Source organism: Equus quagga, chromosome 2, assembly GCF_021613505.1.
Source record: "Equus quagga isolate Etosha38 chromosome 2, UCLA_HA_Equagga_1.0, whole genome shotgun sequence".
In the NCBI taxonomy this organism is placed as follows: domain Eukaryota; kingdom Metazoa; phylum Chordata; class Mammalia; order Perissodactyla; family Equidae; genus Equus; species Equus quagga.
The window spans coordinates 34,855,882-34,878,356 of record NC_060268.1 but is presented as its reverse complement, the minus strand read 5'-3'; the positions used below and the strand labels follow the sequence as shown (position 1 = coordinate 34,878,356).

The following is a 22,475-nucleotide window of genomic DNA, read 5'->3' as shown; positions in this document are numbered from 1 at the left end:
AAAGATAATCCAAGTTTCGAAAGCACAACTCATGTATAACCCTGCAGAACTAATGAATGAGAAAATTAGCTTGGACCTGTTTAATCAGATTGAGAATGAAGGCTTATTTCATTGTATTTTTCCTCCACGGCCGGGTCATGTTCTCACACTCATTTCCTTTGATTTTAAAGATTTTGAAAATGCTATCCACTATAGAATTATATGCACTTCTACATTTTTCCTTTATTCTTCCTTAGAACCTATTGGCTTATAAATCTAGATAAGTGAAAAGCTCTGGTCTAGAACTCAAGTAATTTCCAAGGCTCTATTTTAAGCATTTGGTCTAAAAATTGGCTCCTTTTTCCTACCTGACTGGGAAACAGCAGATAAAGGGTCTATTAGAACTATGCAAGCTTATGTTCAGGTTGTTATAAAGAGGCTACCTGCTTCCCAGGAGCTGTTTCAGTTGCGGAGCTCTCCTGAGAAGACAGGAAGAGTAACCCTAAATATTCCTACTTTCCTAGCCCCCACTGTGTGTGTGAGTGTGTGTTTGTGAGTATGGCCTGTGTTCAGGCAGATCCTCCAGAGAACACCAAAACTCTCTCCACCTGTTTCACTAGGCCTCTTCCTTTTCTCTTCTCTGATTGACTAACACTGCCTTTCTCACACATAAAATGGCTTCCTTCTCCTAACTCCGTCCCTATTGCCTTAGCCTCCCATTTGCCATTCTACAACTTTCACTCACTTTTTAATGGAAAACAAGGGTTAGTCATAGTATGCATGCAAGGTTGACAGGAACTAATGCCATCACAGGTATGGTTAATGGAGAGGAAGTGATCATCTTTTGAAATCAAAACTTTGGTTTCTGCTTTTCTTCCAGCCCTTGTTTCCATGTTACCTTCTGCATTAGTCTGCTCGTGCTGCCGTAACAAAATACCACAGGCTGCGTGGCTTAAACAACAGAAATTTTTCTGACAGTTCTGGAGCCTGGGAGTCCAAGGTCATTTTGGCAGGTTCGGTTTCTTCAGAGGCCTTTCTCCTTGGCTTGCGAATGGCTGCCTTCTCACTGTGTCCCCATGTGGTTTTTTCTCGGTGCACCTGCATCCCTGGTGCCTCTTCCTTTTCTTACAAGGACATAAGTCATATTGGATTAGGGTCCCACCTAGTAGCTTCATTTTAAGTTACTCATCTCTTTAAAGACCTTATTTCCAAATATGGTTACATTCTGAGGTACGGAGGATTGGAGTTCCACATAAAAACTTGAGAGGAACACAGTTTAGCCTGTAACACCTTCTTTTCACCATCAGTATTATACACCCTGGAAAGGCAGCATAACACATGCATGTAGAACACATTAAGTCAGAAAGACCTGGATCGGAGTCCCACCTTTGCCTCTTACTAACAGTGCAACCTTAAGCATATTTCCAGATTTTGCTAAATCTCAGTTTCCCAACCACAGAATGGGAATGCTAGTAATACTACCTGCTTCATAAAGTTTTTGTGAGAATTAAATAAAAGGATACATGTATGCACTCAGTTTAGTGCCTAGCTCAATAAATGTTAATTATAATAATATAAATGGAGGCGAATTCTGAAGCCCTCTTAGAAAAGAAGAAGATTTGATTATAACTGAATTATGGGCATTAACTGAGACTTGAAATTTTTCACTTAAAATATAAATTTTCTATGAGTCTTCCAGAGTTTTCACTAAATGTTTCACTTTTTCTCCAAGTCAGAATTTGATGGACTGTGGAGTTTAGAAGAGTGATAATCCAAGAGTCCTGGTGACCATCTATGCCAAATTTTCTGTAGTACTAACTTCGAATGTTTTTTATTGCCCCCATAAGCATACTCACATTTAGAATATTTGCCCTGACTTTCGCTTCTGTCGTGGTCATCATAATAAGTACAGCAGTCTACCACTTAATTCAATGAGCTCCGTTTAGTCAAGAGATTAGGCCCAATCCAAAGATTCAGGGACTGTTTGCATACTTAAATGAATCAGTGACTCACAGTTACTGATCAACCTGGTAATAACACCATTCATAAATGGGAATGGGCCAACCCCTGCTGGCATAATTATCAGAGGGAGGAGGAGCGGGATGGGCATTGAACAGCTGATGGCTCTTCCTACTTCTGGAGGGGGGCCCTTAAGATGACAGCATATAGGTGGGCAGAGGAACTGTGACACCTCCCTGGGGTCCCTTCCATGCTAGGAACTTACTGAGCCTCAGCTGTCAAAGAACAATAAATTTTCCTTCAAAATCTAAATCAGTGTTTCCCAAACACTGAAAGGCAAGAAGAAACTAAATCCCCATAATAATGAAAAGAATCCTGTTAATTAAATCAGCAAGGTAGAGAGCTTCCCTCCCAGCACATGGCCCAGCCGAACAGTAGAATACCTTGGAGACTGAAGCTGAAATCAAAGCCTTTTGTAGGTTGCAAGCTGGCATCCTGAGGGAACATTTAGAAGGAAAAAAATCCTTAAGCACAGGACAAGTAAACACAACTTTCTTTTTAGAAGTTGTACTTGGATTATGTTTATCTGGGAAGGGAAGTTGCAAAACAAATTGTAAACCAGGCTGAGCATAGTTGTGCTAAGCCCTTATCAGATTTGCCACCAGTCAAGGGTAATCTGAAGGCCAGAGCGCTAGGAACTAAAATATAAAAGCAAATTGCACGGGATGGTTAGAGGAAAGGAGAGAGATATGTCATTCCTTCTGATCTTTTTTAAATTAATTTTTTCAGCCGTAGCCTGTTTCAACGTATTTGGTTCTTGAACATCCTGGATCAGATAGTTTATAATGATTAAGTGTTTACTTCACACATCTTTCTTTCTGTCTTGCAAGGCTATTGATATAGATTTGTGGGTTTGTTTAATGCTTGGTTAATTGGCTGGGCTACTAAGAGAGAGGCTGTTACTGTGGTTGAAGAAAGCTGGAAAAAATCGAGGTTAAGGTTTCTTACGATTCTGTCACATTTGGGAATTGAGGGCCCTCTAATGTGACTGCCCTCAAGCCGCTGATAGCAGCTTCTATTCCCATCGGTGGGAGCGCTCGCTCGCAGGAATGAAAGTCACACCCTTCAACCCCAGTCAGCTTTTGGTTTTACTCTCCAAAGCAATTCACTTCCAGCCATAGTCTAGTGACCTTTGCATCTGTTTTGACTGCCAGAGGGAGCACTTTTCAAATGAACTGGAGTCCTTTCACGGAATCTGAGGTTTCCCTTCAGAACTTGCCCATATTTGAAAATACAAAAATTACCCAGCTCTCTTCTAGACCTCAACATTGAGCTAATCGTTCACATAATGGTTAATTGCATACTAGTTGTTGCATCAGTGTCTTTGAAAACTATGTGATGCATGACATAGGACATATTTGCATTACCCCAAATCTCATTCAGATGTATATTTACCTACAGTGAGGATATTTTTAATCTTCTGGCACAAGAGTTTTCCTACCATCATCCCCTAATCCTTATATTATTCTGTATGCTTTGTCCAGTCCAGAAGCACACATGCACACACTTAGAAGGAATATTTTCAGTATTGAAGGTGGCTAGTGCCGCTGGGAGGCCAAAGAGTAGGATATAGTCTTATACTGATAAGTAGAATTGGGTCCACAACCCCTCAACTCCCACTACCACCAAGTGCTTTGACTTTGGAGGTGAGAATAACAGAAGAAAGGAAGTAGCCAGCAAACTGTGGTTCATTCCTAGCACTCTATGGCTAAGAAGAGCTTTAAGAAACAGCAAGTGGCCACAATATAATATCTGGTTCATTTGATTCCCGGGGGCAAAGCAACACAAGATGGTGGATCCCAATTCAGTCCCAACTGTTTCCCTCTGATGATCCCAGCCACAGCCTGTCCTCAGGTGGGTTATAGATCTAGGTATGATTTCCATTCAGCCTGGTCTATTTTTTTCCCTCTGACCTTTCACAGTAGTACCTGTGTGCTTGAGGGGAAAAAAAAATCTCCTTAGGGTTTTTTTTTTAACTGAGTGTCTCAAGTCCAGCAAGATTTAAAGTCACAAGGTATGTTTTTGAACAAATGTGTGTATGTCTGTGTGTTTGTGTGTGTGTAAATTCAATGTGTGTGCATGTAGGCATATTGCAAGAGACGAATTTTGAGGTTTTTTAAGTTGTTATTCTTTTACTGTGTCTTTATAATCTTTCCCCGAAAGACTTTAAGGAAACAGCCACTTTAAATTTTGTTATTTGGAAATGACTAGTAGGTGATACCAAAGCTTTGTTTCCCTGGCATTGCTAATGAATATGTTCAGTTACAGATGTATAAGCAGCCATTACTGGATGAGGGATAACTCTTTAAGTAAAGATAGTAACCACCTTTTAAAGGAACCTATGTTTGTTTAATGGAGAATCTTAAATGAAATATAGATTTTATGCAGGTCCAAAATGAGTGTCTGGTGAAAAGTTCACTTTTAATTGCTCAGAATATCAGCTCCTCAACTACACTTATGGATTAATTTGGAAAAATAAGCTGGCTGACATCTACTGCGAATCTACTCTGGGCGGTCTATTGCACTAGGTGCTGGGGACAAAATAAGTCAGAACTGGATGGTAGCAGTAAACACTTCATTGCAAAGAGATTCCAAAATTCAATATTAGAAATAGCACTGTAGTTTTGTCCTACTATTTAAATATAACCTTTGCATTATTTTGTGTATCCGTAAGTAGTATAACTATGAAGTAGCTTTTCCTGTTTTGTGTGTAAGTTTTTGAGTGGTTAACCAAAGGCAGGTGTGGACAGTGGACATAAACACGGTAACACCTGGTGAGCCCCCTGGGGGACAGCTGTGACACACGCTACCATTTTCTGTTTACGTTGACATCATTTTGACAGTTTAGCACCTTTTTTTCAAGTGGAGATGGGGAGCGAGTCTTCTGGTTAGGAATTTGCAGAGACAAACTTGTAAAAGGAAAAAGTGAAGTTTGCATTCCTTTATGTATTTGGATATGACAGATTAAAAGCAAGGTGGGCATGCAGAGCTGGTTTAATGCCTCACCGTGGTGGCAGTCTGAAATGCTTTGATGTCGTCTGGTCGCGAGGCCCCTGAGACATATCGAGGCACCCAATTCCATTGACTTTACGTGGTCGCCTATTCCTCCTGGTGTTCAGAAGGAAAGGAAAAGGTCCCTGTACCTTCTTGTCTCCTTCCTTTATTGTACGGTTTGCTTTGTTTGTTTGATTTTAAAACTGCCATTATGTGAAAGTGTTGCAAGTATAAATAATTGAGAAGATAACTCTGTAGGGAAACCACTTTTGCTGCCTTTGTGCAACGGCAGCTCATTATGGCTCTGAGCTGCAGCCTTCCATAAGAGCAATTATGCAACATCGGTATGTCATGGATATTAACCAAGAGGAGTAGATAAGAGATGGGAAAATAATTTTATAACTTATTTAATTAAATTTATTTGGTTTTTCAAATAGTTCCTCTGGTGTATAATTTAGCTGACCACTCCATGGTTGCTGTGGTCTTTGCAGGACTGTGGCTCAGCGTTTGTTTTTTGGCATTCCTCCTCAATTCTGTATGGACCTAAAATGTATTTATATTGGGGTTTAATTTCCACCCAAGGAGAGGTTACCCATGAAAATGGGGCCGTAATTTGGTCATGAGGTTTTGATCCCTCCTAGGGCTTATCTAGCCAGTTAATATATGTTAATATGGCAAAGGGAACAAAAGGTTAAATAAGTGGGTCAGGCTTAGAACGAGTCCTGTGCTGCTGACTTCTGCTGAGACGGAAGGAAAAGCCCGTAATGGCGGTCGCCTGACTTTCACCCCCATCATTTTAAGAATTGCTTTGCCAATCCTTCACAGCAAATAGTAATTTGAAGTGGACCAAAACAGAGCTCAGGGTGTTTGTACTCCGTGGTAATGATAGAGTAGCTGTGCTCCCTGGAGTCAATAAGCCCAACAATTGAGTCATTTTTGCCTCCTGCGAGTGAATCACTGCTGTTAGCCTGAATGACAAGATTGCTTATAGAACCGGAGCCCTTCGCCAGGCTGACCTCATCCCGGGACAGCGAGGTTCAGAGGGCAGGCAGGTGGTGTTTAACACACTTATAAGTAAAAGCTGATTTTGTACTTGTACACTCTGTAAACAAGAAAGTAGCATTGGTGGGGGGGGGGGGAGTAATTGATGTACAGTGATGTACTTTATCCAAGGCAGCACTTCCTCTTTTCCTGTCTCTTTCCCCTTCTCGTCTCTTCTTCCCTTTAACATCCTGCCCCCACGCCTCGTCTCTGTCTCCCTCTCTCTCTCTTTCTTTCCTCCCCATCTACCACCCTCCATACACAGACGTCTCCAACACATGTCATAGACAAGCTAAAGTTAGATGGCCACCACCAGATCACAGTTCTGATTAATGAAAGATGCAGAGGGTGATGCAAAAAAAATTTCTCTTATGTTTAAGATTAGTCTCCAGTTTCTAAAAGTCATTCTGAAGTATAAATTTTAGGCATACAGAGCAAAAATACCCCATGACAGTATTTTTTTAAGAAAATATTTCATCGTGGGAAAATATGAGAAAAGTAGGGAAAGGGAAAGGTTAGAGAGAACATTCCAGCCTAAAATCATCCCCTGGTGATCAAATTACCTTTGAGATAGAAAAATTCTAAGGAACATTTTCAGCCAGCACACTTGGAGTTAAAGGTCCAGGGAGTGGCCCAGTTTTCTAATAATCATGAGAGGTGGGGTTCTGAACAGGTAAGATATAAAACGAGAGTCCTACAAATGGTTCTTCATCTCTGAGTCTGACTTGGGGAAACATGAAGATGGAAATCCCATTTTAAGTTGATAAATGGTTTAAAAATACAATTTTGATTAAAAACCGGAATGCTGCTTCATTTTTTTTTTTCAAATCCTCGGAACCCTAGGTGCCCCTCAAAATCTTAAGATCTCAAGTCAGGAATTGATTTGTGCCGTCATCCCTTCTTAGAGGTCACACTATATTTCCGCCTACTAAAGGCTGTGGCATAATCTGCAGCAAAGAGAGCATCCTGACTTTGTTTCATTTGATGTTTCCCTGCATTTGTTTGACCTACTACTCCTATTTTGGAGAAACACCTGTTGACAGTATGGTGCCTCAATGTAGTGCCCCTTGCTCTACAAGCAGTAGAGCACTATTTGGGGAAAACTTCCTTAAAAAGATATAATGAGAAAAAAATATTTTAAGGAAGTTTCCTATTCTCCTTTTCTTTCTGCATCTCACGAATCTTCCTCCTTCACTTCCTCCTTACTATTCCTCTTTCCCAGCACACATGTACACACACGTATACACACCATAATACTTCATTGACCTCAGTTCCCATTACACTCAACTTATTCTCTCCTTTTGAGTCAACTGGACTTCTCATGCTCCAACATAACTAACTATATCACATGTTCCCCAGCCTAGAAAAGTCTGATGCCCACTTTCTGCCAAGTCAAGTCCTTCTCTTCCTTCCCTCCCACACCCAAGATTTGCCTACGGTTTTTAATGTCCAGGAGATCCACGCCTTTACACTAATGCCTCTAGTCTGTATCTTTAGTTGTTTCTGAGTACAAAAACAACTGGACCAGGGCCAGGAAGCCAGAGTTATTTCCCTTCTTAGCTCTGCCTGACTCTGGGGAAAATCATTTCATCAGGGATTCAGCTCTGCCATTTGTAAAATGAAGGCAAGAAAATCCCTGTGGGCTCTTCTATTCTCAATTCTACCTTATTTCCAAGATGGAGAAACACTACTTTCATTTACTCATTCAGTTATTCGTTCATCCAGCATTTTATTGAAGATGCCCTATGTGCTTGACACAGTCACAATAACATAGATTTAAGATGTGGTCCCTGCTCTCTAAGGCTATCTAGTGGGAGGCTGGACAAGTAAATTGTGATTGTGGTATTGAATAAATGCTGTGATGGGCCTATTAGCTAGGTGCCACTGACTAAGGAGATGCTTCTTACTCAGACTGTGGAACCAGGGAAGTTACCTCAAAGAGATGTTCTCTGATAAGAATTTTGAAGGATGTGTTGACCAGATGGCCATGGGAGAAAGGCAATCCCAGACAGAAGGAGTAGTGCATTCCTAGTTGGTTAGCATGTTAGCTTTGTACTTGCTAATTGCCTTTTTGTTTATTTGTACATTACCTAACTCCAAAGTAGGAATCTGTGCCAGTTAAACCGATTTCAAAATGAAATTATTTTTTGATAGATGATGATGTTACTTTACTGTGAAAATGGAGATCATTCGAATGCCATCATTTCTATTTCTAATAGTTAAGTTAAATCACTTTAGGAAATTCTGATAGATGTGAAATATGAATATGCTCTAAAAATTCATTCCAATTGCGGTACCATGCGTTTGCTTCTTTGTCATGTAGCTTTGTGGGGAATGTCAGAATCAAAGGCTGATGTCTTTATTTCCCTGCGAATCGGAGAAAAAATCCACTAACTAACCCTCTAAAGCTAAAATGTTTAAGGACTAAAGCAAATGTGGCATAACTGCTGGTTTGCTAAGTCTCTTCCGATTTATAAAGATATATTTTATGCCTTTTATGATTACAGGATGATGCTAAAAATTTTGTGGGTAATAATACCGTCACATTGGGAAGACTGCATATAACATCTCTGAAGGAGATGCAGAATGCTACCTGGCTGTCAAGTCAAAGTAAAAACTGTTTAAGTTATTATTAGGAAAGGCAGTCAGGAAATTTTATTTGGAATTTGGTCTTTGATGTCTGAACATCATAAACGTGAGGACATTAAGTCATATGTTGGTGAATAGGTTTTTTTTTTTTTGCTTCTTGATGTAATGGGATATGTTTTAATAATTTTTAAAGATTATTGTTAGATGTATAGCTGTTAGAACTATAGTTTATTTAAAGTGACTTTAAAATTTTTAGATCTTCAAGTTTTTTTCTTTGGCACCTGAACTAGTTGCCAATATAAACTGATTAAATAGCATTTGGTTTAAACAGAAAGACTGTAAGATATATGCATATTTATGATATTTTGTTTGTTGGATCTTTTTCTTAATATTACTTGACTTTCTGTGTTTTAATCTCATTTTTTCATATTTTGGGTTGAAGCCACTCTAAAGCTTAACACCTAGGAGATTTCTCACTTATGGTTCCCTTTAAAAGTGCTAAAATCTCAGCCTCTCCAACAAGAGACCAAGCTACAATTTAAAGCAAGCAGTGGTATTGATAAAGGGCCCTAAGAATGTGGCCACCTTCTGCTGGTATCTTCTGCCACATCTTTTCTTTTAAACCAGCAGGAGAATTGAAAGAAGGATAAGACGCTGGTCCGTCCAAACACTTCTGGCTTGCCAAGCTGGTCTTCCGAAGTTTCCCTGCTGCTTTAGGACAAGGATTCCCGCAGACAAATGAAAGGGCCCCGGGGACATTCGCATGCATAGCACTTTCCCTCCAAACACCAAGTGGCTTTAGATGGCTGGTGCTGGGGTAGTTTGGACTGAGTTGAAGAATAGAGACTTGAGAACCATTTGTTTCCACACCATTTTGGGTGATGTGCTATATTTTTCACCTGAAAAGCCCATTTAAAAAGGAAAATATGTTTTGAAAGGAGGACACAATTTGGAAGCCATCACACTTAATGGAGTCCCTTTTAAATGTAACACTTTGTCCTATCAATTCTCTTCTAAATTAGTTGTCACTACCTAGAGAAGACCCACCCTAGATTGTCTTATGCTATTGCTTAAAAATATACAGTCTCTTTTATATAGTTTCCTATATCTAATTTTTAAAACTCTCTAGTAAATTCCATTATTAAGTATGGAGTGGAACACAACTTGTGTAGTAAGACACAGTGTGACGGATGTGTTATTACCATCAGCCTCTAAACCTAGTCACACCAGTTATCTCAGAATTAGAAGAAAAAGTAAACTAGGCCTAACAGAAATAAAGCCATAACCACAGAGGTGTTTACTGACGACTGACTTGGCCAGCCATTATTAGATAGAAGACTTTGTAAATATGGAGGATATATAAAAAGGAAACAATTTTTTTGGAAGTAACCAGGCGGTTTATTATCCTTGTTGTCACGGCTCTGGAATGTTCATATAGTTTTGGAGTTTTGAAGAGATTAGAGGGTTTTGAAGTTAAAGTCACTTTTGCTAACCTTTCGCTCTTTTTTTGTCCTTTATCTGGAGTGGGCTGCATAGCTTCTCAGCCCGAAAGTCCCGCATCAACTCAATGGTAACATTCGGAAAACTGAGTTTGCCTCTCCACCACAATAAATAGGAATTCCTTTTCAATTTCCAGTTCTCATCAACTGTCTACCATAACACACCAAACATAGATTCTCGGGGTTTTCCTGTTAGTATATTTGATATTTCTCTCCCTTCTTTGCTATCTAGCACAATTCATCAGCAGTTCTCCCAAGCCGAATGTCCCACTTCTTCTTCGTTTCTACCACCTTAATCTGGGTTCGCTTTATTTCTCTCTTCTCCTTGGATTAGACAATAGCTTTAGACCTTCTCAGCTTCTGCCTTCTCATCAGTGCATCCTATACATGGCTCTTGGAACAGATCTTCCTCAAGCACCATATTTTATCATTCCAATATTCAGGAATTCAGTTTGTCACTCAAGAGTCTCCAGCAGAGTAGGAGAAACGAGGTGATGTTGGTCAAAGGGTACAAACTTCTAGTTAAGAGATGAATAAGTTCTGGGGCATCAAATGCACAGCATGGTGATTATAGTTAACAGTACTGTACTATGTACTTAAAAGTTACTGAGAGTCGATCTTCAATGTTCTCACCACAAAAAGGGAATGGTAATTACGTGACATGATGGAGGTGTTAGCTAATACTATGGTGGTAATCATTTTGCAAAATATAAATCTATCAAATCAACACATTGTATACCTTAAACTTACACAATGTTCTATGTTAATTATATCTCAATGCAGCTGTGGGGGGGGGGTGGAGAAGAACTTCCACCAGCTTGTCTGTTAACCATAGCCACCTTTCCAGACCAAAACCAAAAGCCAGTCTAAATTCACTTCTTTCACTCACCTGTGCACAAGAGGGGCCATGGTCTGCCTTGGTGTCTCCGTGCACGCCATTTCCTTAATGCCTTCCTTTCCAGTATTCTATGCTTTTTTCATCGGGTTCAACTTTCTTCCTCCAAGAATTCAGTGATTTACCTCCATCTGACTTTTTTAATTGACCACATCACACTTATTTACTGAGTGTGGACTGTGTTATTTCCAGTTATTATGTATTATCAAATTGTGATTTTCCGTTTGTTTCTATGGGTGTGAAGAGGAAAGATTTTACATAAACTCCATTTTCAAAATTTTAAATATCTATATGGAGAGAGTCATATAATTATATATTTATGTATTATATATAATTTTTTATTATATACGACCATGTCATATGTTGTCACTAAATTTGTCTTTTGTTAAGTATTGAATGTGTGAAATTTATCAACGTGTGACACATGTACAGATTACTATGGACCTTAAAAACTATTTATTCTAATTTGTTTAAGACAGAAAAAGGATGAACAGGTGCCAGCCTGATGGCATAGTGGTTAAGTTCGTGTGCTCTGCTTTGGTCACCTGGGGTTCGCAGGTTCAGATCCCAGGTGCGAACGTACACACCACTCCTCAAGCCATGCTATGGCAGCATCCCACATACAAAATGGAGGAAGATTGGCACAGATGTTAGCTCAGCAACAATCTTCCTCAAGCAAAAAGAGGATGATTGGCAACAGATGTTAGCTCAGGGCCAATCTTCCTCACCAAAAAAAACAAGGATGAACATAAGTCTCACCTCATCCCTGCTCCTCTCCTCTATACCTTGCTTTGCTTTCCTGACCCCTGTTCTCCCCACTCTGGAACCTTGTCTCTCTCTGGGATACACACACTCTTCCAGAGAAAACATCTACTGGTGCAGTTCTCTCAACATTGAGGAGGTGGGCGCTAGTAACTTTTGACTGACCAAGGGGTGACATAAGATAAAGCAAGAAATGAGACTGGTGAAAAATCTCTATGGCCCCTAGAAAGTGAGAAAAGGGAGAAGAGAGGAAACACTAGAAGGTGGCATGACGGAGTAGAAGTAAGGATTTTTCGTAACTGTGCTTTTTTCCTTTGTTTTCAGCATTCATACCACCCACAAAATTCCTGTCTTTGACCTATGTGGCCTATGTAGCTAAGTATTTTAGAATTGATTTCTCTTTCTCCAAAATATATATGTGTGTGTGTGTGTGTGTGTGTACATAGTATATACACATACCTACACATATATATTGTATATATACACATATATATATACCCTTATCACCATTCCTCCAGCAGCAGCACAGAAAACCTAGCTAGGTGTTAATCTGTGGCAAAGTTTATTGCCTGGTGTGTGTGTGTATATACACACATATGCATGTATATGTATGTACGTGTAAGTGTGTATATACCCACACATACATATACACACATACATATGTCGGATGACTCCTCAGTTTATCTCAGGGCCACATTGCTTTGTGTTCCACTTGGTTGACGGGGCATCTCTGACCTGACAGATTTATCCATTGAGAACAGGATCATGCATATGAAATCAGTTTAATTCTTAGCAAGACAATGCATATGTCTTATGTAGATTTTATTGCCGATTTTTTTCCCTGTATGTTACTCAGGGAAGCCTATGTCAGTATACATTAGTGATAATGAAATCAACATTATGGCATCTTTGATATTGCATTTGCTAAAGCCTTGCTGGCTGTTTAATTCAGCTTTTAATGATTGATATTATAGATAGTGCATATACACTTTTGATGGATCTGTTTGCTCACAGATTTTTAAAAATCTCATCCTTTTTTCTCTTTGATTTAAAGAGTGTAACGCCATTGGAGAGGAAAGAGTTCAAATGTGGTCATCATAGGTTGGTGGCACCAAAAATAGAAACTCACTTAGGGTAAAATTTGCTGTCAGGAGAAATGGAGCGTTCTTTCTGAACTCAGGAACGCGTGGTTCATGCGAGCTTACTTGTGGATGGTTGCTACAATAAGGCTTCTTTCATACAGGTGTGTTTATGCCCCAGGCTTGCTGGCCACAGTCCATTCCATTTACAGAAGCTGAATTAAACAATAACTACCGCATTGCAAAAAATGGTGGTGGGGGGGGGGGGGCTGGGAGGGAAAGGTGAGCGTCAAAGGAGATGCCTGAGAGCTTTGTTAGGGCCAAGAAAAACCCTGTTGCAGTTGTCAGAGCTTGTTGATGTTGCTGGGAACGGCACTTTTTTTCTCCTGGATTTTGTGGTTCTGCCTTAGGAAAGAAAGTAAAATAGAACGGAAGAACAAAGTCCTACTCTATAAATCAGCAGCTGCTCCTTGCCAGATCAAAGGAGTGACATTTTTGCTCCTGGACTACTTGTCCACTTGAGGGCTTGACAGGCAGCTAACAGCTGGCCTGCTAGACTGTATGGGAGAGTCAACCCACATCTTCTTCCGAGCAGATGACGAGCTAATCAGAGAGATAGCCAGAGTACAGGGCGTGTGAGTGCACCTTGATCTCCTCGAACATATCTGAGACATAATTGCTAAACAGCTTGGTGCATTTTTGGCAAGTTAATGCTTAGGTGGTTTCCTCTGAGAAGTAGGATAGAGAAGTAATACTTCAATCAAAGGTGATCATGAAAGCTAAAAAGAAACTAGATTTGTCGGGATCTTTTCCTCTTAGAGTGAATTAGCAAATGGCTAAGAAGATAATGAGAACTAGCTAAAATGTATGTAACTGATCACCAAGTGACTGGTTGATTTTTCAAAGCTCCGTCAGGCTAGAGTGTTCAGTTAGATGAATAGGTAATTGGTAATTGGTAAATTGAAAATGATTACTCCTGCTTTTTATGCTCATAGAATCGAATAAAGTTGTGGATATATCTTCCATGTCTGCAAACAGTTGTTTGCAGAAGCACTATAAGGTGTGTAGGTATACAGATCTGGAATTTTAACGTAAGTAGTAAAACTTTCAAAGTAATTCAGTTTCTAGTTGATTTCCATCTGCAATAAATCATGTACAGGATGAGGTAATATACTACAACTTATGTCTATTGACTTAGTATTTTATCTTTAAGAGGCTAGATCCTAGGTATGAATAGCTGAGGAATTTTGTGTATTTTCTCCTCCCTTGCTTTCAAGTAGCTTTGAAAGATCACTTTTATAGTGTGTGATAAATAGCCACGTATGAATAATCTGATGGCATTTTCTAAGAGTAACAGTGCTTTAAAATCATAACCTGCTGGGATGTTTTGTTACAAGCCATCGAGTGTGATTATACTTACAAAATAGTGTTTATTGTTGCTCAGTATTATAAAGGAAATAAAAGATAATTCCCTATTTTAGAGAAAATTCTCAGATACTTTTATTAAAAATCTCTACTATTGGCCATATGAGCCTTAGTCAAATAAGATGCCAAATTCTCCAGGTCACCTTTAAAATTTTTTTTAATTATAAAAATGATCATACTTATTATTAAAAACTCAAACAGTACAGAATTACATGAAAAAAGGGGGGAAATCTACCATCTTCTTCCTATCTATTCCTATGAAATAACAGTTTGCACAAAAACATTTTATTGGCCCAACTTTTCCTTTAGGAGGTACAGATGGAGTAAAATGAATTAAATTATTATAAACTGTTTGTTGCCGAAGGCAAGTGACTAAAAGACTGTTTACATCCGAGATCACTAAAGAGAATAGTACATCCATTTTCACAGCTAAGGTTCACAGTTAAAACTTGATCTTTGCAAGTTTCTACTCTTAGGCAGAGTATTAGATCATCTATTTGAGATGTGATCAAGAGCAGGACCTCTCAAACTTAAATGTGCATGGATCACCTGGAGATCTTTTAAAATACTGATTCAGATTCGGTAGTGCCGGGGTGTGGGCAACTGTATTTCTGCAGTTCTAACAAGCTCGAAATGATGTTGGTATGCCAGGTCCATGGAACATAGAGTTGCAAGGATCGAGAGAATCATTTAGAGAGTGTGAGTCAAAAATAGCTCGCCCCGCTACCCAGCCCCCCAGCAGATGCCTGCTGCAGGGTCTAAAATCTCCACCATGGCATTATACATTTGGATTAGCTGTGATCTCTGGAAAGACCCTACTACATGGACCATGCTACTTGTAGAGGTACAACACATTATTACTCGCTTATCAACTCAGCATGGATTTGCTTAATAGTCATCCACCTAGTCTTAATTATTACCTATGAGAGAACAGAGCTCTTTAGGAGGGGACATTGGATAGGCCCAATGTGAGTGTAAACTAACATTTAATGAGCCCTTACTATGCCAGGCACCATGCCAAGGGTTTTACATACAATACCACCCTTGATCCTCAAAACAATCTGGGCCCAACTATTGCCCCAGTTTATAAATAGGAAGCACACTGAGGCTTGGAAGATTACCTAGACTTGCCCAAGGTCACACAGCAAGTAAAGGGTAGAGAATATCGCCCATGCTCTTCGTCATTTTGCTCTATGAAGAATTCTGGAATACGGAACAATAATTGAGAGAGGTTTGCCCAAAAGAGGGTGTTTTAGTAAAGAACCTATGTGAGCCCTCATAACTTTAGGGAAGAATTAGATAAAAGGTGGAATTTTGAAAGAACACAGTAGAAGGTCATCAAAGATAAGCATCACCTCCTTGGTAATTTCACCTGGGGCCTTTCATGTCAGCATGAAGACTACACTACTCCAGGTGTCTTCATAAAGCTATGAAATGTTCGTGATTCCAGATTAATATCATGTTTTCATATTGTAAATTTGTGAGTATTAGTTCATGTGTTTTTAGAGTTGGAGACAAATCTAGTATCTATCAAATTATAAATTAAGCTGTAGTTCAGGGAAATTAATTATGAGCTGTGAATGTAGCCCTAAGTACCCATGAATCACCTTCATTTACCTTCTTTTGCTCACGGTTGTCTGTGAGAAAAGACCCATTGTCTGGCTACCAGTGAAATACATGTTTTTGACATGACTCAATCATTCATGTGCCCAAGTACATGTTCGAAGGCATTAAACCTGCTTAATTTACAGATTTAACCATTTTAACGTATCTTACTGAGAAAACTCCACTCATAGCCATAACCACGACACAGAAAAAGACTCGCTTTTTTTGTGAACTAAGAAAAAATGAAGAAACTTGATAACTGACTTGCGAAGGTTGAGGCTTCATTGTTTCAAGTACCAAGGAATAGCAAGCTCTGTGAATAAACCCCCTCACTGTTGAGTCCCGGGGCTGGGGAGAGTAGAGAAGCCGAGGTTTTTCATTTTTTAACAGGTCCCCAGTCACCAAGCTGCCTACAACACCTCTTCCAAATTGATCTGATCCCTCTTCAACAGTTCAGCCCGTTTTCTTGACCAGACCAATCCATGCAAAAGCTTCACTTCGGGAATTGCTGATTCCTCCTCAGTGTTCAGGGCTGGCAGCTTTCCAGGTGACTCCACGGAAGCCTGCACTTTCTAACAAAAGGAATGCTGCCGAAAGGAGTTGGTTACCAGGTGTGGCATGAAGTTAGTGAACCAGAAAGAAGGGATTTATCAGCCATTTAAAAAGAAGTAGGGAGGAAAGAAAGAAAGAAAGGAAAAGAAATGTCCCAACAATCAGGAATGACACCTAAGCCTACTTCTATCAATCTGAAATATGCTTTGGGGTGAAAAGAAAAATCCCAATGGTCAGATTTCAGTTGCAGCAGAGTATGCAAAGCTGAAAAGTTTGGCTTTTCCATAGGGGGTCGAGGTGGGGCTGGGGGTAGAGGGAGATCTCCAGGAGACATCTCTCCAGCAAGACAGCAAGATGAGATTTCAATGATATTTTGCCATCTTGGGTTTATTCTTTCTAATATATTTTCTCATCTCTAAGTTGACTCAGAAAGGCCTCATGATTCTTGGAAAGTCATTGAATTTATTTCTATAATTAAGTTATTTTTAAGCTAACAGTCTTAGTATATAATTTTTAAGAATCACACATACTAATGCATTTTCTATTTTAGTAGAATTTAGTGAGAAAGTAGATAGTCTTAGTAGATGCTCTCCAGAGCCTTTGTGTGAGCCTGGATCTAACTTTGTGTTCAATACAAATCAATGGAAGTAGTGTACTTTAGGGTTCTCATTCCCTAAGGAGTCACTAATGGAATTATCTGTAGCCCTTAAAAAAAAGTCACAGTGAGGCGAATGAAATTTTTTTTTCTAAGTGAAACCTGAATATGGCACTAGGCTTACTGGCACATTTTATTTATGGCATTTATCATGGATGGCACGTTTTACACACAAGTTGTACAAACCTCAGAATGTTTTTAAGAGCTATTTAGTATCTAAGATGACTTTGTAATTTCAGGTTAAATTGTTTGTACCAATAAAGAAGTATATTATGTGTCCTCAACTTCAAAATCATTCTGGGATGACATTAAAACTTAGAGAACTTTTTAATATCAGATACAGATGAAAAACCTAACAGTCTTTGGATTGGAAATAACTTGTGGGGGTTTTCATTAAAGTTGGGTGCAGCTTGCTGCATTTTGGTTAGTTGGATGTCTTCAGCAATTTTTCAAATGTTTTGGGTTTGGCAAAGTCCAAAATGTTTTTGCCAAGACCCTCTTTTCCCCTTATTTTTTAAACCCGTGTGAAATTCAAGGATAACTTAATCCATATGTGTCTGATTCATTTACACTTAACTCATCAAAATGTTATTTTGTAAGACCCATTTAATATCCAAGAAACCTTTTGAGCCTTTTTAAGACAAGTCTTTTGTCTTTGAACCAGTGAGTTGCATTTTTCCATATGAATGGAGCTTAGACCTTGAAAGATTGAAGATCAGTTGATTTTCAACTTAGACTCTTCAAATTTTAAGTAGAACCAAAACTTGATATTCTGTTTACTGCTGAAGCACTGAATAAGGTCATTTTAAAATATAGATCAGATGAAGTGGAAAAAGAAAATTTCATGTCATGTAATTTTGGGAAAAGACTGTATTTGGAAATTTTGTCCTAGTAATATTAAAGAAATAAAAATTATTCCTGGTTTGATTTTTTTAGTCTATAATTAAATGGCTCCACTTTATGTACATTAGTGTGTTTTCTAAGAGTGACCTGTGGATCATTAGTAAGGGAGGTAATTCCCTTTTTTAGTGTTTAATGTGTTCTTACAGTCAACTCATTAATTGTTAATTTTAATAATAACATCCACGGTGTTTATAAGATATCCCATGATCAGGGAGTTGACAATTGGCAGGAGTTGTATGTTAAGAGATTTCTGAAAAATTGGGGCCCATATGTTTTTAAAATTCTGTGTGACTTGAAAGAATGTGGTAGAATTATGAATCTGGCAAGATATAGCACTATGGATCAAAAACATTGTTTGAGAACAAAAATTCAGAGAGGCTGAATGGAACCCAAATGGAAAAAGCAAAAATCTCTATGACCCTTTCTCAAAGGATCCAGTGAAAACCTTCAGAGGCTTCTGTGCGTATTTGTTTAGCAGAAGTGGGCAAAGAAAGGCCATCGCCGTAACTGCTAGTGAACATCCAGTCCATGCCATGGTAACTAGTTGAAAATGTAATACTGGAGTGGCATTTCCATGTTCAGCGCTTCTATAAAGACCTGCTAGCATACAGAATGATTTTTTAATGTTCTGCATTGTTGTGTATCCCCCATTGAACAACCTTTTGAGCGGACCCCGTTTTTACTAATGTAAACATTCTGACGAGTATCCAAAGAAATGACCTTTGAGTGAACCTCTAACCTTCCCCGTAATTATTTGTTTGAAGACAGTGTGGAGTTCTCCTGCTGAGAACTAAGAACCATGAGGCCTTGCAGCTCTGTGAGTAAGGGAGTGTTTGGGCGAACTGGAGAGAAAGACATAAATAAGGGAACAACCTCCAGATGTAAATAATAAAAGAGTAAAAGGGTGAAATTAAAAAGGGAAAAAATAGCAATTCGTTTTACCTAAAGAGTTGGCCTATAGGAAAAAACAAAACTGGGATTAGTAGCACATAAAAAGAGGTGAAACCCCTGCCATGTGTGTCCTCCATTAGAAACTTCAAGGAGAGAAAAGGTTTCTCTGGCTCTCCTGAGCATCTTGATGGGTCTTAACCTGAGCTGATAAAAAGCATTCCTGGGAGTAGAAATCTCGGGTCGGTGCTCCCTGGTCCCAGTAAAAACAGTGGAGAAAGACCAGATAGTTAAGTCCCTTTTCTGATTTGAAAGATGCTCCTGGAAAGCCTTGCGATCTATCAGGTCAGATTCGCCTCAGCAACACGGAAGGCGCCAGGTGGGAAGAAATAGACAGTTTCAGTTTCAACCCTCCTTTCATTTTTACCTCTGTAACCCGTCACTTTCTTCCCCAAACCTAAGGGAGTGTAACATGTTTGACAACTGAGCTATACTTTCTTGAGTACGAAAGAAGTTCGTTGTTTTGCAAACAAACACCATATGCAAAAGACTCCTTTGGTTTTCTTGCAGCTATTATTCTCCAGCCTAATTGTATTCCCACTAGAGTGCTCACAGGAGGCCTGAATGAGGGTGGGCTGCTGTCCTCCTTGGAAGGATCTTCATCTGGGGACTTCAACTCCCTAGGAATGCAGCGCTGCCAACACACACCCGAGTTTGCTGGCTAATTTCAAAGAACGAGTTTTCAGTTCCTGCCGGCAGCCCCATGTGGACTCATTAGTCATTACGTCCCCCTGCACTTAAGATTGGAAACTGGAAATATTGGGAAATGTCATAAATGGGTATATTTTTAAACAGCAGTTAGCTATATGCTAGGCATCCCCCTCCCTGTGTGCCCCACCCCCCGAATGCACAGCCAGTGAATCCTGCGCATCAGCTCAAATGCGTGGGGAAGGCACGTCATTAAATGCACAGGGACAAGGGTAACTCGCAAATGGTAGAAAATTGTTTTGTTTTTATTAAATTTGGAGAAATAAAAGAGATTTCTTATCATCTTACTCTGTTTGTACATGAATATTTGATGGGCATTATTAAACATTAAAGTAACATGAAGTAGGCACTTATTTTTGGATTTCCAACAAAATTAGATCCAGGCTTCTCCACGAAATAACTGCCTCTCCTCTACATTCCTGTGATTCAGCCACCACCTGATTCGAAAACGTTGCTTGGGCTCTAATATCAACCATGTGTACCTGAGGCGCTGTCTTTCTACTGGGTTGAAAGGTGGCTGGGTTTATGGTTGGCAGTTACCTTATCCCTGCCTTGGGTGTCCCAGCTTCGACTGGAGAGGCCGCCCCCAGCTGGCACTGACCTCTAAATGACCCCTAACTTTACAGGCTTAAACTGCAGGAGTTGCCGAAGAGCAGAAGTCTTTCTGGCCAGCACTTATTACTGCTGTGTTGGTGATAAAACTTCAGACAGCCTAATTGATGGCTTTGCTGACCTAACAATACCTTGTGAAAGCAGAGTGCCAGAGCCTGGTCTCCATTTATGACCAGCTGCAAGGGGAAGCTGGGTCACCCTACGATGGGGAGTTTGAGGAAAAAGGAAAAATCTTCCAGTCTGTGAACTTTAACCAGATTCCAACTTGTTCAAGAAGCAGAAGCACAATTGCAAATTAATAGACATTTTCGCAGGGAAAAAGTTTTTACCCTCCCTGAGCCTGTTTAGCAAGTCTGCCTTCAGTTGGTTAGGAGATACCGAAGGAGATGATCCAGTCTACTATTTTTGAACATTGAAAGGAAAAATGGCCTTTGAGTTATAAAGATACTTTTCCGTAGATGTTTGTATTGTGTTCTCCGCAGCGTTCGTGCAAAGGTGTTCACAGAGCACAGAAATTGCATTTGATGACAGGACTCCTCTGCTCTATTTCAGGTTTATTAATGCCCGAAGAAGAATAGTACAGCCCATGATTGACCAGTCAAATCGAGCAGGCAAGTTTCAACTGGTGTCTGTATTCATGCCCCACAGGCACAAAGCCTCATCAAGCTATACTTTAGGAGTTTCATCACCTGGTAAATAAATGCTTCCATCAGGCATTCTGGGAGAAATTTTTTTTTTAATGTCCCCAGAATTCCATTCTAGGAAGCAACTTCACTAATTGGTGCTAATTGGAGATTTCCCACCCTGACTCTACTGAAACTGCTTTTTATTTTCTTTCTGAATTGGTAATTGGAACAAGTATTAGTGCCACAAGCAGTTTGTTTGACTGTGAGCTCTGGAATTACTCATTGCTTGTCTGCATCCGATCATTAGCACACTCTCATTTTCTTGTTACCCACAATTCCTTGGTGTATGCGTTGCTTTCACTCCTGGAGCATCCCCTGTTAAACTCATTGTATCCATATCCATTCATTGGCTTTGACTATTCATAATATTCTGTTAAAGCCTGATGGGCTGCATTGCCAGCATCATTTTATATTAGAAGATTATTAACTTTGTTTAAAATGCTTCACATCCATCCCACTAAGATACATGTGGGTTTTTCTCACAATACCTCTTGGTTTCCCTGAAGCAGTTATAATACGGTACTGGCAGAACCATACCTGTGAACTCCTAATAATTCTACTTTAAAATAGCCATTTTCTTAGTTTACTGAGGAATTGTGGTGTCCTGCAAGAAGATCTATAGGAAAAAGCTATTTTCCATGTGGTGATGACTGTTGTCACTAGCAAGGGTGTCAAACGCTGGAGATTAAAATGTGACCTCAGTTTAAAGAATTTAAGAAAATTAGTTTCCTTTGGCAAAATCTCCCTCGTAATGCTGAAATGTCATTCTGCTAATGGAGACCAGGGGGCCTGTTGAAGAATATAAAAAACAATTGAAATGTTTAGATTTTCTTTGGTATGGGTAACAAGGCAAATGTTAGATTGAGTCTGTATAACCTTGTAAAATTGTACTCAAATTTCAAATGTTTGCGTATATTATAAAATTTTTTTATTAAGCCACCAGAGATGGCTGGATCGTAAGACCTTAACTAAATAGCATGTCACAATATTTATATACGGGACACCCCCATCTTCGCTAGCCTTCTTCCCCGTAATCAAGAGATAATTCGAGAAGCTAAGGCTGCAGAGGGTGACCCACCTGTTAAACTGGCTGGTGAAGTCTTTCCTCCGGAACTTTTTGTCAAGCTACTCACACAGTTTAACTCCACAATAGAAAGGCACGTACAGACCACACCCCCCTGTTAAAGCGCCGACCACGTTGTTGCTGTAACGTTTCAGTGCTGCAGCGGGAACAATTGCTGATTGTGTGGTCTATCTTTTCTTCTTTCTCCTCTGTGTCCTCGAATGACTACAATCAGGTTTTCTTCTTGATCCTTCAGTGAGCCAAGGAGCAGCATATAGTCCAGAGGGTCAGCCCATGGGGAGCTTTGTGTTGGATGGTCAGCAACACATGGGGATCCGGCCTGCAGGTAGGTTTGCTCATCCCTCCTCTGGGCTTCCCTGGAAAGTGTCACCTTCTCCACCAGCCTTCTTCATCCCTCTACTCTCCCACTCTCATGGTGGGGTTCACATTTGCCTGCTGCC

At 39.7% G+C, this 22,475-nt stretch overlaps 1 protein-coding gene across 9 annotated transcripts in view; it reads left to right on the top strand.

Annotated features, from left to right (window-relative positions):
* The window catches only part of MEIS2 (Meis homeobox 2), a 202,517-nt gene that overhangs the window by 176,054 nt on the left and 3,988 nt on the right, over positions 1-22,475 (top strand). For 6 of the 9 annotated variants that reach the window (XM_046654220.1, XM_046654217.1, XM_046654218.1 and 3 more), the window contains 2 exons: positions 20,818-20,876; positions 22,250-22,360. In XM_046654220.1, the coding sequence (XP_046510176.1) occupies positions 20,818-20,876; positions 22,250-22,360 (170 nt within the window). The remainder of the gene's footprint in view (positions 1-20,817; positions 20,877-22,249; positions 22,361-22,475) is intronic. The other 3 variants (XM_046654219.1, XM_046654224.1, XM_046654225.1) reach the window with 1 other exon arrangement.